Source organism: Colossoma macropomum, unplaced genomic scaffold, assembly GCF_904425465.1.
Source record: "Colossoma macropomum unplaced genomic scaffold, Colossoma_macropomum, whole genome shotgun sequence".
Taxonomy (NCBI): domain Eukaryota; kingdom Metazoa; phylum Chordata; class Actinopteri; order Characiformes; family Serrasalmidae; genus Colossoma; species Colossoma macropomum.
Genome location: NW_023494789.1, coordinates 8,495,105 through 8,507,659, shown reverse-complemented (window position 1 = coordinate 8,507,659; position 12,555 = coordinate 8,495,105). Strand labels below are relative to the sequence as shown.

At 37.2% G+C, this 12,555-nt stretch overlaps 1 protein-coding gene across 3 annotated transcripts; it reads left to right on the top strand.

Moving 5' to 3' along the window:
• Positions 1-258: 258 nt before the first annotated feature.
• Positions 259-9,886, top strand: LOC118807852 (regucalcin-like). Of its 3 annotated transcripts, none has more exons than XM_036569995.1 (7): positions 259-374; positions 1,759-1,926; positions 3,446-3,628; positions 4,954-5,169; positions 6,450-6,581; positions 7,686-7,840; positions 9,312-9,886. In XM_036569995.1, exons 2-7 carry the CDS (start codon positions 1,764-1,766, stop codon positions 9,360-9,362), a joined length of 900 nt encoding a protein of 299 aa, XP_036425888.1. In that variant the 5' UTR covers positions 259-374; positions 1,759-1,763; the 3' UTR covers positions 9,363-9,886. The 3 variants fall into 3 exon arrangements, with proteins under 3 accessions (XP_036425888.1, XP_036425889.1, XP_036425890.1); XM_036569996.1 differs by having other exon boundaries at positions 266-374; positions 1,676-1,926; XM_036569997.1 differs by lacking the exon at positions 259-374 and adding an exon at positions 1,335-1,551.
• The last annotated feature ends 2,669 nt before the right edge of the window (positions 9,887-12,555 follow it).

Genomic DNA, 12,555 nt, shown 5'->3' with positions numbered 1-12,555 from the left:
AATCAATTAATTAATAATTAATTAATTAATGCAAACAACTGCCTTTATTTTGATGTTGGTGTTTTGGCGTATTTTGAATAAACAATGGCCAGCTCAGGTTATAGCAAAATGTTATCAAACAATCAAATAAAAACACAGATGTTCTCTGTCCCACAGATTTGTAGAGGTGTATTTTAATTTGGCCCTTTTAGTGGCTGAGTTTGACATCCCCGCTCTACAGTGTTTTTTTTACTGTACCGCCTCCAGAGGGCGCTGCTCTCACTCGCTCGGTCAGAAGTCCAACCGCTGCGAACTTCATACACTAAAATCAAACACCGACCAGATTAGACCGATTAGACACCGACTGGACAGCGAGGTCGATTATACTGACGAAGGTAAAGTGGAGCTCAGATTCTGTTTAAATACGTTACAAACGGAACTTTCCTGCTGCTGTAAAGTAGTTCAGTGTGAGTTGCTGCGCAGATTTACGCAGAGTGTTCAAACATGAAGATTCGCTTTGCGCCTGAATCAGTGCCGATTACTGCGCGTTTGTGTCTCAAATTCAAATTTAAATTTAAATTTAAATTCAAGGTCAAATTCAAATTCAAATAACTTTATTGGCTTTATCGTTTTGAGCATAATGTTGCCAAAGCATATAAAATTGAACAGACTTGTAGAACTAAAAACAAATATAGAATTTATTATACTAATAATGATAATGGTCATAGTAAAATAATAGCAGCAATAATAATAAAATAAATTATGTAAATAAAAGAAGACATATTAAATAAGAAGCATATCAAATAATAAAAACAGACAGCATATTTATCTTCTATACAGTGAGGGGTTTGGTGGGGGTCAGTGAGGTCAGGACGTGGAGCATATTTGTCCATCAGGTTACATGTTGGCACATGTTTTGCAGCAAGAGATGCTGTGTGTCCTTCTCCAAGGAAAACTGGTCATTTTTCAAAAAGATAGTGTTAGAATTCCATAATTTGGGAGAATCTTTTTTAATTTTGTTATGAAGTTTTCTCATACCTCACCGCTCTCACAGTGACCACACAGTCTTTTCTCTCTGGGCAGCTAGGATTTTTTATATCAGCCTGTTTCTAGGGCCAGACTGTGGTCACTGAGCCTGTACTTGGTCCGGATCTGTCTCTGCTGTGGACCTCTGACGGTGAAGAGATTTTCTGCTGACTCATACTCTCTGTTTAGGGCCTGATAGCTCTGTAGTTTAGGCTGCTCCAGGTAGGTGTTTTTACTATGTTTGATAATTTAGTTTACTCTGATTGGACTTTGGTCAGAGGTGCTGGACTGCGGCTGCTGTGTGTTAGAAGTCAGTGGGATAGATAGTCTCAGAACCAGCTGACAGAGGGGACTGCGCTTAGGGCTGAGCTCTCGGGTTTTAAGTGGTATAATCAATGGAAATCCGCCTATTTCTGCCCTACAAGTTGAACCTTTAACATATTTCTGCAGAATTCTGCATTCAGGGACTCTGTGAGACGCTTGTACCATCTAGTGTAGACGTGCTTACTGAGTGGACCCCATACCTCACTTCATACAGTGCAAGGGGTACAATTACATCATGAAACATTTAAACCATTTTTAATTGGGATTTTAATTGGGATGTCTACTTTGTGGAATGTTTTCCTGATTGCATATAAAGGTCTTTGTGCTTTCTTCTCTTATCCTGTAGTTGTCACCGGCTATCTGACCAGATATTAGTCCAGGCAGACTAAAGCACTGCAGCTCACAATCACTGACTCTCTGCCTTTTCAGAGACCATGTCCTCTATAAAAGTTGAGTGCGTTGTGAAGGAGCCTAGTGAGGTTGCAGAGGGTCCTGTCTGGGAGGAGAAAGATGCCACTCTCTTGTATGTGGATGTCACTGGCAAGAGGATCAGCAGGTGGAGCTCTTTGACCAATCAAATAGAGAGTATGTCTACAGGTAAGCCAATCAGATGTCAGCTCTGACTCTGACCCTTAACCAGGACCTTGACCACAATAAAATCCACAAATGTGTAATATAATATAATGTGCACTGTCACTATATTGTTAGGTTTAAACTTCAAAGCTGAGTTGAGTTCAAAAGGAATAAAAGGCACTTTTATAATTTTGAAAGGAATAAAAGGAATTTTATGAGCACTGAATGGACTGAATTTCGCTGATCTCATGGCCCCTATGGCTGTTCTTGTATCGGCTCATCCACTGTTAACCATAAATTCTGCAGGATTTGTCCACTAATTAAAAGCATATATCTATACATCAACAGCACTAATTATTAGCAGCGCTAATTTTTTAACACCACATTTTGTCCATATGTATAATTATAACAAAATGCACTGCTTAAAAAATGTATTCAAATTTGCTCAAATTTGAGCAGATAAGACAAATGCGATTAATCATGATGAAGTACTTTAATCATTTGTCACTCTAATGCATATTAAATGACATGTTTTGTTGATTTTCTAAGTGAAATTATACAACAGTTAGTTCCGGCCACACAAGCTGATAGGTTGAGAAGCGTTCTAACCGCGCTGTTATTTCGCCATAACATCACGTTTTTTTTCACAAACACTGTATCACTCCGCTGAGACGCCTTTGACAGCTGTATGAGACGCTCAAGCCATTTGAACGTTTTTACTTCTGACCAATTCGTTTTTACTAACAGAAAATGAACACTTTTAAGATTTAATTAACATTAAGATTTAATTAACATTTGACCGAACTCAGACTCTGAAGATGAGACTACACTAAATTCCCAAACTGTCATCACCACTGAGCAGCTTTTCAGTCGGCAGCTGTGACAGAAGAACAGCTAAACAACCTGGAATCAGCCAGAAATGAACCCAATACCATTCACCAAACGAAATGGGCTGTAAGATGCTTTACAGACTGGCTGGAACAAAACAAGGAGCTGGAGAATGAACTGCCGGCTGTGCAGCGAGTGGGCGGAGTTCGTTACTCTGACGTAGCAACAAGCTGCTTGTTAAGGAACTATAATTTGGCGGAAGGAACTGCTAAATTAAAACATATTAATTATGATTAGTTTAACGGTCCGCTTAGAATGAAATGTTGCTACATTAACTTACATTGAAAGTGCAGAATGTTCTCCTGTAAAGTTGCTTTTTTGGAGGTTTTGTTCCTACAGCGACGATATATATAAACTACAAGGGTGGTTCAGTGCAAGGGTTACTGAACAATGTATGTAACTTATAAAATAATTAATATTAAACTTTATAAATTCACATAAATTCTAATTTATTGATTAATAACTGAGTAAGTAAGCCTGCTGTTTACACACATTTCCAACTGTGGCCAATTCATAAATACATCTTTGACTTCTGAAGTTTGCTTCTTTATTTGGCCTCCGTTTACCGACCGAACCATCACTTTCAATGGTCAAATGGTTAAAAGTGTTATTTGTTTGGGTAATTCTTCTCTCATGTATCTCTTTATCACTATAGAGGCGTTTGTTGGCTGTGTGGTCCCACGGAGGTCAGGAGGTTACGTGACTGCAGGGGAAAAGCAGTTCGCTGCGGTGGACTGGCAGAAGCGCTCTATCACCACCATCGTTCACCTGGACACGGACAAGAGCAAAGCTCGCTTTAACGATGGGAAGGTGGACCCCGCTGGCAGGTTCTTCGCAGGTGTGTGAGTGTGAGGGTTTTTGAGGACAGTGTGTTGGTCCTGAAGTGTCGTTTCTCTGTAACAGTAAAATGTATACAGTATATCTAAGGCAAAATGCATACCTTTTTTCTATACTCCAGTAAGTGCATCCTCCTCTGTGTTACTCTCCTTTCTATACACCACAACAAACGCACACTACACACCCTGTATGAAAGTGCCATATACACATTGTTCCTCTTCACATACAGGAGCGTAGCTGAGCTTTTTCAAAGGGGTGGCTGGGTTAGATTTTATTAGGGTGGCAAAGTGAAAAATAAAAGAGTGGCTAATAATGTTCTTCATCACACATCACTTTTTTCAGTGCATTAACTTTTACATTTTAGGCCATAGACGTTACTCATTTCAGCTCCAGGTTGCTAACGAGTCTAATGATAAAGACAGCAAAGTATAAGCTAGGACGTTATAAAAGAAGACACTGGTCACTGGGTGAAATATGAACAGGAAAGTTTGTAACGCTCCTGTTCAGAAGTCCTGCCTTTCAATAAAATGAGCCAATCAGCTTGTTGTTTAAACCGGAAGCGGGACAAGAGATAAACACATGCAGTGGTCAGAAGAACAAGCTGAAAAATCATGTTTTTATGCATTATTTAAGCCAATCACTACTAACTATTTATGCTGTTTTTTGTCCACTTTTATCCATGATTTCAAATTTCTGAAACGTTCAAGACCGAAACCTTCTCTATCTAACTAAACCTATTTTATAACAAAGTTGTCAGGTATTGGAATCACAACTATTTCATGTCATAACTTTCTGTGAAGGGGCTTTTAGAGGAATTAAACTATTCAGAGGCCACTAATTCATATCAGTTGGCCTTCAAAACAATAACTTAGAGTAGTCCATCTTCACACTGTACAAATTGGTCATGTTTTTTGGTTTGCTTATGCTTCATTTTGCTTGACTTGTGACCCACAGTCATGCTAATACTTGTTAACATAGCGTTGCTGTTGAGGCAAAATGTCTCAGTTTTTGTCATTTGTTGGTGCTTTTCTACAGAAGTACCAGCAACCTTTATATTGTGTTAAAATCTCATGAGGAATGGAGCGACTTGTTCTTGTTTCATTAACTTCCATTCAAAGTTAGGGATGTTTTTTTCTTCTCCTAAAATGTCTTGAGATGTCGGGTTTTGTCGCGACAGCAATGACACATTCACTGATTTATACTTGTTAACATAACTGCATAACATAAGCCTTACATAATGTACATTCCAGTATACTGCTTCCTACACTTCGGACTCAAGTAAGCATGTGCTCCTCTGTGCTGATTCCTGGTTCTTCTTGTACGTAGGCACCATGGGTCTGCCGGTTGGTCCGGCTGAGTTTGAGAAGAAGCAGGGCTCTCTGTATAGCCTTCAAGCTGACCACTCTGTCATTAAACACTTTGATCAGGTGGACCTCTCCAACGGGATGGATTGGTCTCTGGACCATCGCTACTTCTACTACATAGACAGTCTGAAGTACATGCTGGAGGCCTTCGATTATGATATGCAGACTGGAGCCATATGTGAGTTATCTATGGAGACCTATATTTATCCTTATTATCATAGTACTGAGTCCACAGAGGCATGTGGCCTGGATCTCTGACTATCAAGCCACAGAGAAAAATATACAATTACAATGTACACCGATCAGGAATAACATGACCACCTCCTTGTTTCTATGCTCATGGTCCATTTTATCAGCTCCACTTACTATATAGGTGCACTTTGTAGTTCTACAGTTACAGGCTGTAGTCCATCTGTTTCTCTGCATACTTTGTTAGCCCCCTTTTACCCTGTTCTTCAGTGGTCAGGACCCCCATGGACCCTCACAGAGCAGGTACTATTTGGGTGGTGGATCATTCTCAGCACTGCAGTAACACTGATGTGTTGGTGGTGTGTTAGTGTGTTAGTGTGTGTTGTGCTGGTACGAGTGGATCAGACACAGCAGTGCTGCTGAATGACTAGCAAATCTAAATTATAGAGAGAGAGTTTTTATATATAATATTGGTAATAAATCTGAAAAAGATGTTTTCTTTGGGGGCTATTTCGCCTTACAACACCATGCATGTACCTTTCTGCCATGAATGCTTTGAAAAAAATACACTTTATTAAAAAAAAAAAACCTTTTCTGAAAACTATCATAAACAATGTTTCAGGTATTATGCAGTGTATTCATAAACACTTCATCATGTAATAACTTTCTGTGAGGGAGCTTTTAGAGGCATTTCAGGTGTCAGACGTCTGGTTCCTATCACTGCCACTGTGAATGATTCTGAAATGTTAAGTTTCTCTAGAATGGCAGATTTCACCCCAGAACACTTTGAATGGGTTTGGTCTCATCTCTATGAGGTAATTCTGCATATATCAGTAAAAATTCCCCTTTAAACTTACATTACTTATTAGCTGCATTAACCTTATAGCTCTAGTGCAAAACTAAAGGAGCAAACTTAAGACACAGAGCATGAAATGTCTGAGCTGAACAACTAAATTAGGTTCCGGGGGGAAATTGTGTACATTTGATATTTCGCCCCAAACAACCACTTTAAGTTATGTACAGAGTAAAGGTTATCATGGATTAAATTTCATTACATAATTACATTGTGGACTGTACATGGAAAGTCTTCCTATAGATTTGGGTTACGCTTAAGCCCTTAAACTACAGGCTTACACAGTCATGAATCTTAAAGCATATTGTTTAGTAATTACTAATGCATGTAGTTAAAAGAGTCCTACAGAGGAAATGTAAGGGGTTAATCAGCATCAGGAAAACTGACCCTATGCTTGTATGTCTTTGTCTCTTAAGCTAACAGAAGAACTGTATACCAGCTTGAGAAAGAGGAATGCGTTCCTGATGGCATGTGCATTGATACAGAGGGCAAACTGTGGGTGGCCTGCTTCAATGGAGGAAGAGTGCTGCGCATTGACCCACAAACCGGTGAGGAGATTTGTATGTAAATAAATATTTTGGTAACACTTTACATTAAGGGTTGCACATTAATTGAAAATTAAATGCTAATAATCTATAAAATACTCATTATTTATATATTAATTAACTGTTCATTGAGCATTAGTTACTGATTAAGTACTTAGTAATTAGTAATTGAGTGCAGTGTTCACTGGTAGTTTAGTTTGTCAGCTTTATTACTCATTAACTGTGCCACTAATTACACAGCTAATCAACTGATACGTGTGTTTACTCTTGTAAATAAGTAACATGAAAAGTACTTATGAGTTAATCCCATTAATTATCTGTTAATTAATCTACTGGTTTAATGTAATTAATTAATTTCCTCTGTGTGTCCTTCCCACTAAAGTGTTTATTATCATTAGTAATTATATTATGAACTCACGATTAAGACTTAACTAGTTACTGATATTTTCATTTCTCCCTCTGTTTTTGTGTCCTCTGAAGTTAAGAGGAAAATATACACACATTATCAATTAACATTTAGCCTGTTAAGTCTTTAATACTTGCACATCTCATCTAATGACAGGTTTTTTAAGGATCCAAGATTGGTTTTCCATGGTATTATCCCAAAAAATCCCTTTTGGCACCTTAGAATTTAAGATAAAAAGATAATAGTGTGACATACATTGTCAATATGTGCAATTCATACATATATATTTCATTCCTTTGCTTTTAAAGGCAGCTGTCTACATTGGGATTAGAATAAACAGCCTGTGTTTTAGGCCTGACCAGTGTGTCCACTTAAGTTTCCTCTGTGATTCAGAGGTTCATCATTTAGTTCATCAGCAGTGTAATTAGTGGCAGTTAGTACACCGTTAATGAGTAATTAAGCTGTGAACTAAGTACAGACTAAATTATCAGTTAACAGTGTACTCAATTACTAAATCAGTATCTTATGCTTAATAAGTAGTTAATTAATACATAAATAATGAGTATTTAGTGACTTATTAGCATGTAATTATTAATTAATTTGCAACCCTTAATGTAAAGTGTTACCAGTATTTTTTTAAATACATTTTTGTTGTACTTCTGAGGCCTTTTAAGACTTTTCTTGTTGTCTGCTTTTCTCAGGTACCAGGCTGCAGACAGTGAAGCTGCCCGTTGCAAAAACAACCTCATGCTGTTTTGGAGGGAAAGACTACACTGACCTGTACGTCACCTCTGCTTATATAGGCATGGACGAGGAGGCGCGTGCCCAACAGCCCCAAGCTGGCTGCATTTTTAGGGTAAGTACAGTGTTCATCAGTCATTTATTTTTTGATAAGATGTTGTGGTAGAATATTCATTGTCCAAGCTGTTATCCAGCCAATATATTGCATGTATTGTGTCCTTATTCTCATTCATCAACACTGTCATAACAGAACCTTATATCTCCAAAATGAAAACTCTATAGAAGAAGAAAACACTTGCAAAATACTTATATTCTAAATAAAAAAAAAACATGCAATTATTAAAAAGAAATGCCTCCTAAAGCCTGAGTAGACTGATAAATCAATGTGGTGAGCTGGTCATCTCAGCATTTCTAAATACTTTTTTTAGTCTCCTAAAAGTGATAAGCTTAGCATCAGTGTTGAACTGGAGTCATGCATGCACTTCTCAGCATGGTGTTACATGGTGATATGACATTTTGTCAGTTGATTGAAGTGAAACCAGTGTCTACAGAGAGCACACTTCTGGACACGCTAATGCACAGTTACTGTTCATTTGCTGAATTTAATATATTGGGGAAAAATAAAATATATAATGTGGCCTGTGCAGAAGTTATGGCACATTTTCTATTTTATAATTTTTTTTTACCAATATATTAAACTCAGCGAAAAAAAAAAGATTTTTTGCGTGTTTTTTCTTACGTCACTCAACAAAGCATGTTGTTTGACAGGTGATGTTCAAACTTTTGCAGGCGACAGTACATGCTGTTTACTGCAAAATCAATAGCCGTCTACTTTATAGTCAGATTAGTGAGGTTTTTTTATTGAGATATGGCGAATTGTTTATATAAATTTATTAATATATTAATTTTTATTTTCTATTATGGTGAGTTTAGCAAAGTGGAACAATATGTATTTGAAAAAAATGAAAAGACAGTTAACACATGAGTGAGAAACAGCAGAGTTTCACTCAAGATGTATTCTAAACGTATTCTGAATATGTTGCAGCTTTATGTATTTTAACGAAATACCCAAATATAAATATCCAATATAAGGGGCAGCTGGTGTTTCTAGGTAGGGTAAAAAAGTGGAATTATGAGGTTTTGATATTAGAGTGGTGTTATATTTTTCATATACAGACTTATACAAGAGTTTGAATGTCCCCAGTCATGATCCATGTTTTGTTTCTTTCTATCTAATAATAAGTTAAGGCGTCCTCCACAAGGGAACAAACTTGAATTTGGCATTTTTCTGTAAATATGTATTTGTTCAGTTTAACGTATTGGGTAAAAAAATAAAAAATACAATAAAATGTGCCAGAACTTTTACACTGGCCACATTTTACGTTTCCAATATGTTCAATTCAGCACATAAACAGTAATTCTGCATTGAAATGTGCAGATGTGTGTTCTCTGTAGAGGATGTGTAACTTATTTTCACTTAAAAAATCAACAAAACATGTCATTTGACCAGGAGAGTCCACACTTTTGTACACTGTAAGTGTGCAGAATATATAATTGTGTAATCTGGTGTGCTTTGTTCTCTCTAGGTCTCTGGTTTAGGAGTGAAGGGAATTCCTCCAAATTCATTTGCTGGCTGAGTCATGAGAATTCTGTGCACTGAACTGTTACTCAGCCAAACAGAATCACTGCACACATCAAACTAATGACGGCCTGAATTTAATGAGTGATATTCTGCTTCTTTAAGATCATGAATATATGATATCATTACAGTTCTGATTGAATCTCAAAAGGAAGTGTTGCCTATAACTGTAGTGTCTATTTGTTTAACTGATGGACGATGAATCCACAATCAAGAAATGTTTCTGAGATACATGTGTGAAAGCACTTTAAACCCACTAGAATATTAAAACAAGCATAATCGAGGAACAGGGTGCTATTAATTGTATGTTTAGGTGCTTCTAATTGAAAGCATTACTAAACTAATGCTGAGTAATAACTGTAAAGTGATTTCTGTTGATGGAGTTTATTAAGTTTTTTTAATCTTTCCAGTTTACATTTAGTACAGTGGTTAAAATGTAGACACATGTTAAGTATGATGTTTTAATGCATGCTGCAATAATCTTTTTAACAATTGAAATAAAAAATAAACAAAATAAAATGACCTTTGCCCAGAAATTCCTTTACTCAAGTATGGCTTCCATACAGGTAGATATAGTTCTGTGAAAAAGTTGCAGACCATACTTCATTTATTACGTGTTCAGTCAAAATGGCCATTAAATACAAGTTATTTTTCAGGAGATGTTTCTGAGGAGATTAGATATAAAATAATCCACTGACATAAGGAGGGGAAAAAAACTGGACTTTCCAAAACTAAAGTTCAAAACATGATTTTAAGATACAGAGAATATGGGACTCCTAACAAACACCTGCAAGACCTGACAGCCCACCAAAACTGACCCCATCAGATCAACAGTATTTAACCCCTTAAAATCCCAAGCCTATTACATACTAAGGCTTATTATTTAGTAATTACAGGGACTTCAGTGCAAACTGGATTAGCTATTCTTAGGTAATGGACCTTGTAAATGATCATTCCATTTATTGAAGATAAAGATTTATTCAAAACCTGTATTCCCCATGTGAAAACGTAATTGCCCCCCTAAACCCAATAACTGGTTGTGCCACCCTTGGCAGTTATAACTGCAATCCAGCATTTGCTATTACTTGCAATGAGTCTTTTACATCACTGTGGAGGAATTTTGGTCCACCGTTCTTTGTAGAATTGCTTTCGTTTGGCTACAGAGGAGGGTTTTCGAGCATGAACTGCCCATTTAAGGTCTTGCCACAGCATCTCAATGGGACTCAAGTCAGGACTTTGACTCGGCCACTGCACGACCTTCATTTTGTTTCATTTGAGCCATTCAGAGGTGGATTTGCTTGTGTGCTTTGGATCACTGTTCTGCTGCATAACCCAACACTTCTTGAATTTTAGGTCACAAACTGACGGGCGGACATTCTCCTTTAATTGTTCCATCAATTATGACAAGTCGTCCTGTAGAAGCAAAGCAGCCCCAGACCATCACACTACCACCACCATGTTTCACTGTTGGTATGATGTTCTTATGGTGGTGTATGGTGTTGGCTTTATGCCAGATGTAACGTCTCCCATGTCTTCCAAAAAGTTCCACCTTTGACTCATCACAGGTCATCTAGACATTTTTTGGCAAATGCGAGACGAGCCTTTGTGTTCTCTTTGGTCAGCAGTGGTTTGCATCTTCCAGCTCACCTATTTTTTGCCCAGTATCTTTCTTATTGTGGAATCTCGTACATTAATTTGAACTGAGGCAAGTGAGGCCTGCAGTTCTTTAGATGTTCATCTGAGTTCTTTTATGACCTCCTGGATGAGTCGTTTGAATCTCTTTAGAATGTGGCACCATGCGCTGCTGTTTGAGACCTTCTTGCCTGCTGCTGCTACATTACCAGACCGGTTCTGTTTAAGTGATGTGTAGATTCAGCCGGTCAGGCATTAATCATGCCTGGGTGTTGCTAGTGACATTGAACCCAACAGTCAACTGGATTTGGTTAACTGTTTGATTTAGTAGCTAAAAGGGTAATTACTTTTTCACATAGGGCCAAGTGGGGCTGAACAGCATTTTTCCTTCCATAAATAAAATCATCATTTAAAAACAGCATTTTGTTTTTACTGGGTTTGTCACTGTCTAATATTAAAATTAGTTTTATGATCTGAAACATTCAAGTGTGACAAATATGCAAAAAATAGAAGAAATTAGGAAGGGGTCAATACTTTTTTACAGCACTGTAAATTGATGTTGAGGCTGAATAAGTTGCAGTTCATGACCATTCTGCCTGAAAATTAAATAAACGAGGGATTGTTTTTAATAATATTTAGAGGATCAAAACAGGGGAAAACACAGATGGTCCCTTATAGTAGCTGGCCCAAGCATCAAGCACCCTCATGTGCAAAAGTCAGAGACAACCTTTCATTTATTCAATTTCCTGACAAAATGGCCGTTATGTGTAAGTATGTACACATTTTTACAAAAGATTTCTGGGGGGATTCGTTATAAGATAATCCACTTGCATAAGGAAGGTGAACGTCAAAGGAGAGTAAGTGGGGGAAAAAGTGTGTCTGCCCATCCCTCCACTGTGAGAACAGCTCAGCGCTATGAGTCTGAAAGGATGTGTAGCTGTCAAGAAGCTCTTACTGAGAAAAGGAAACAAAGCTGCTGGTCAAAGATGCTGGTCTTCTCAGAACAATGGACTGACCACCCCAGAGTCCAGAACTCAACATCACTGAATGTGTTTGGGATTACTTGAATTGAGAGGAGCAGAAACTGCAACCAACTTCTAAGACTGAACTTTGGAGGTAAGTAAAAATATCTATAAGCCTAAGATACATAGCGATTTAAAAAATCGCTAAATGAGAAATCAAAAAATGAGAAGGTTTTCCATAATTATTACTTAGTATCTCATAATAATGATTTACTATATTATAATCATGACTAATAATTTTATAATTTTATAATTAAAACTCAGTATCTCATAATAATGGCATACCTTCTCATAATTACGACTTATCAGCTCATATTTATGACTTACTTTCTCACAGTTCTGACTTAGTATCTCCATTATGAGAAAATATATGGTAATATAAAGAATACATAAATGTACATTTTAAAATATATAAAATATACTGAATATATTCAGTATATGTATTTAAAAACAGTGCTGAACCTCCCCCAAATACCTGAATCTGTGGTATTTTAGTTTCTTCCTCTACAGTCTGTTTTTTTATTGTACCGCCTCCAG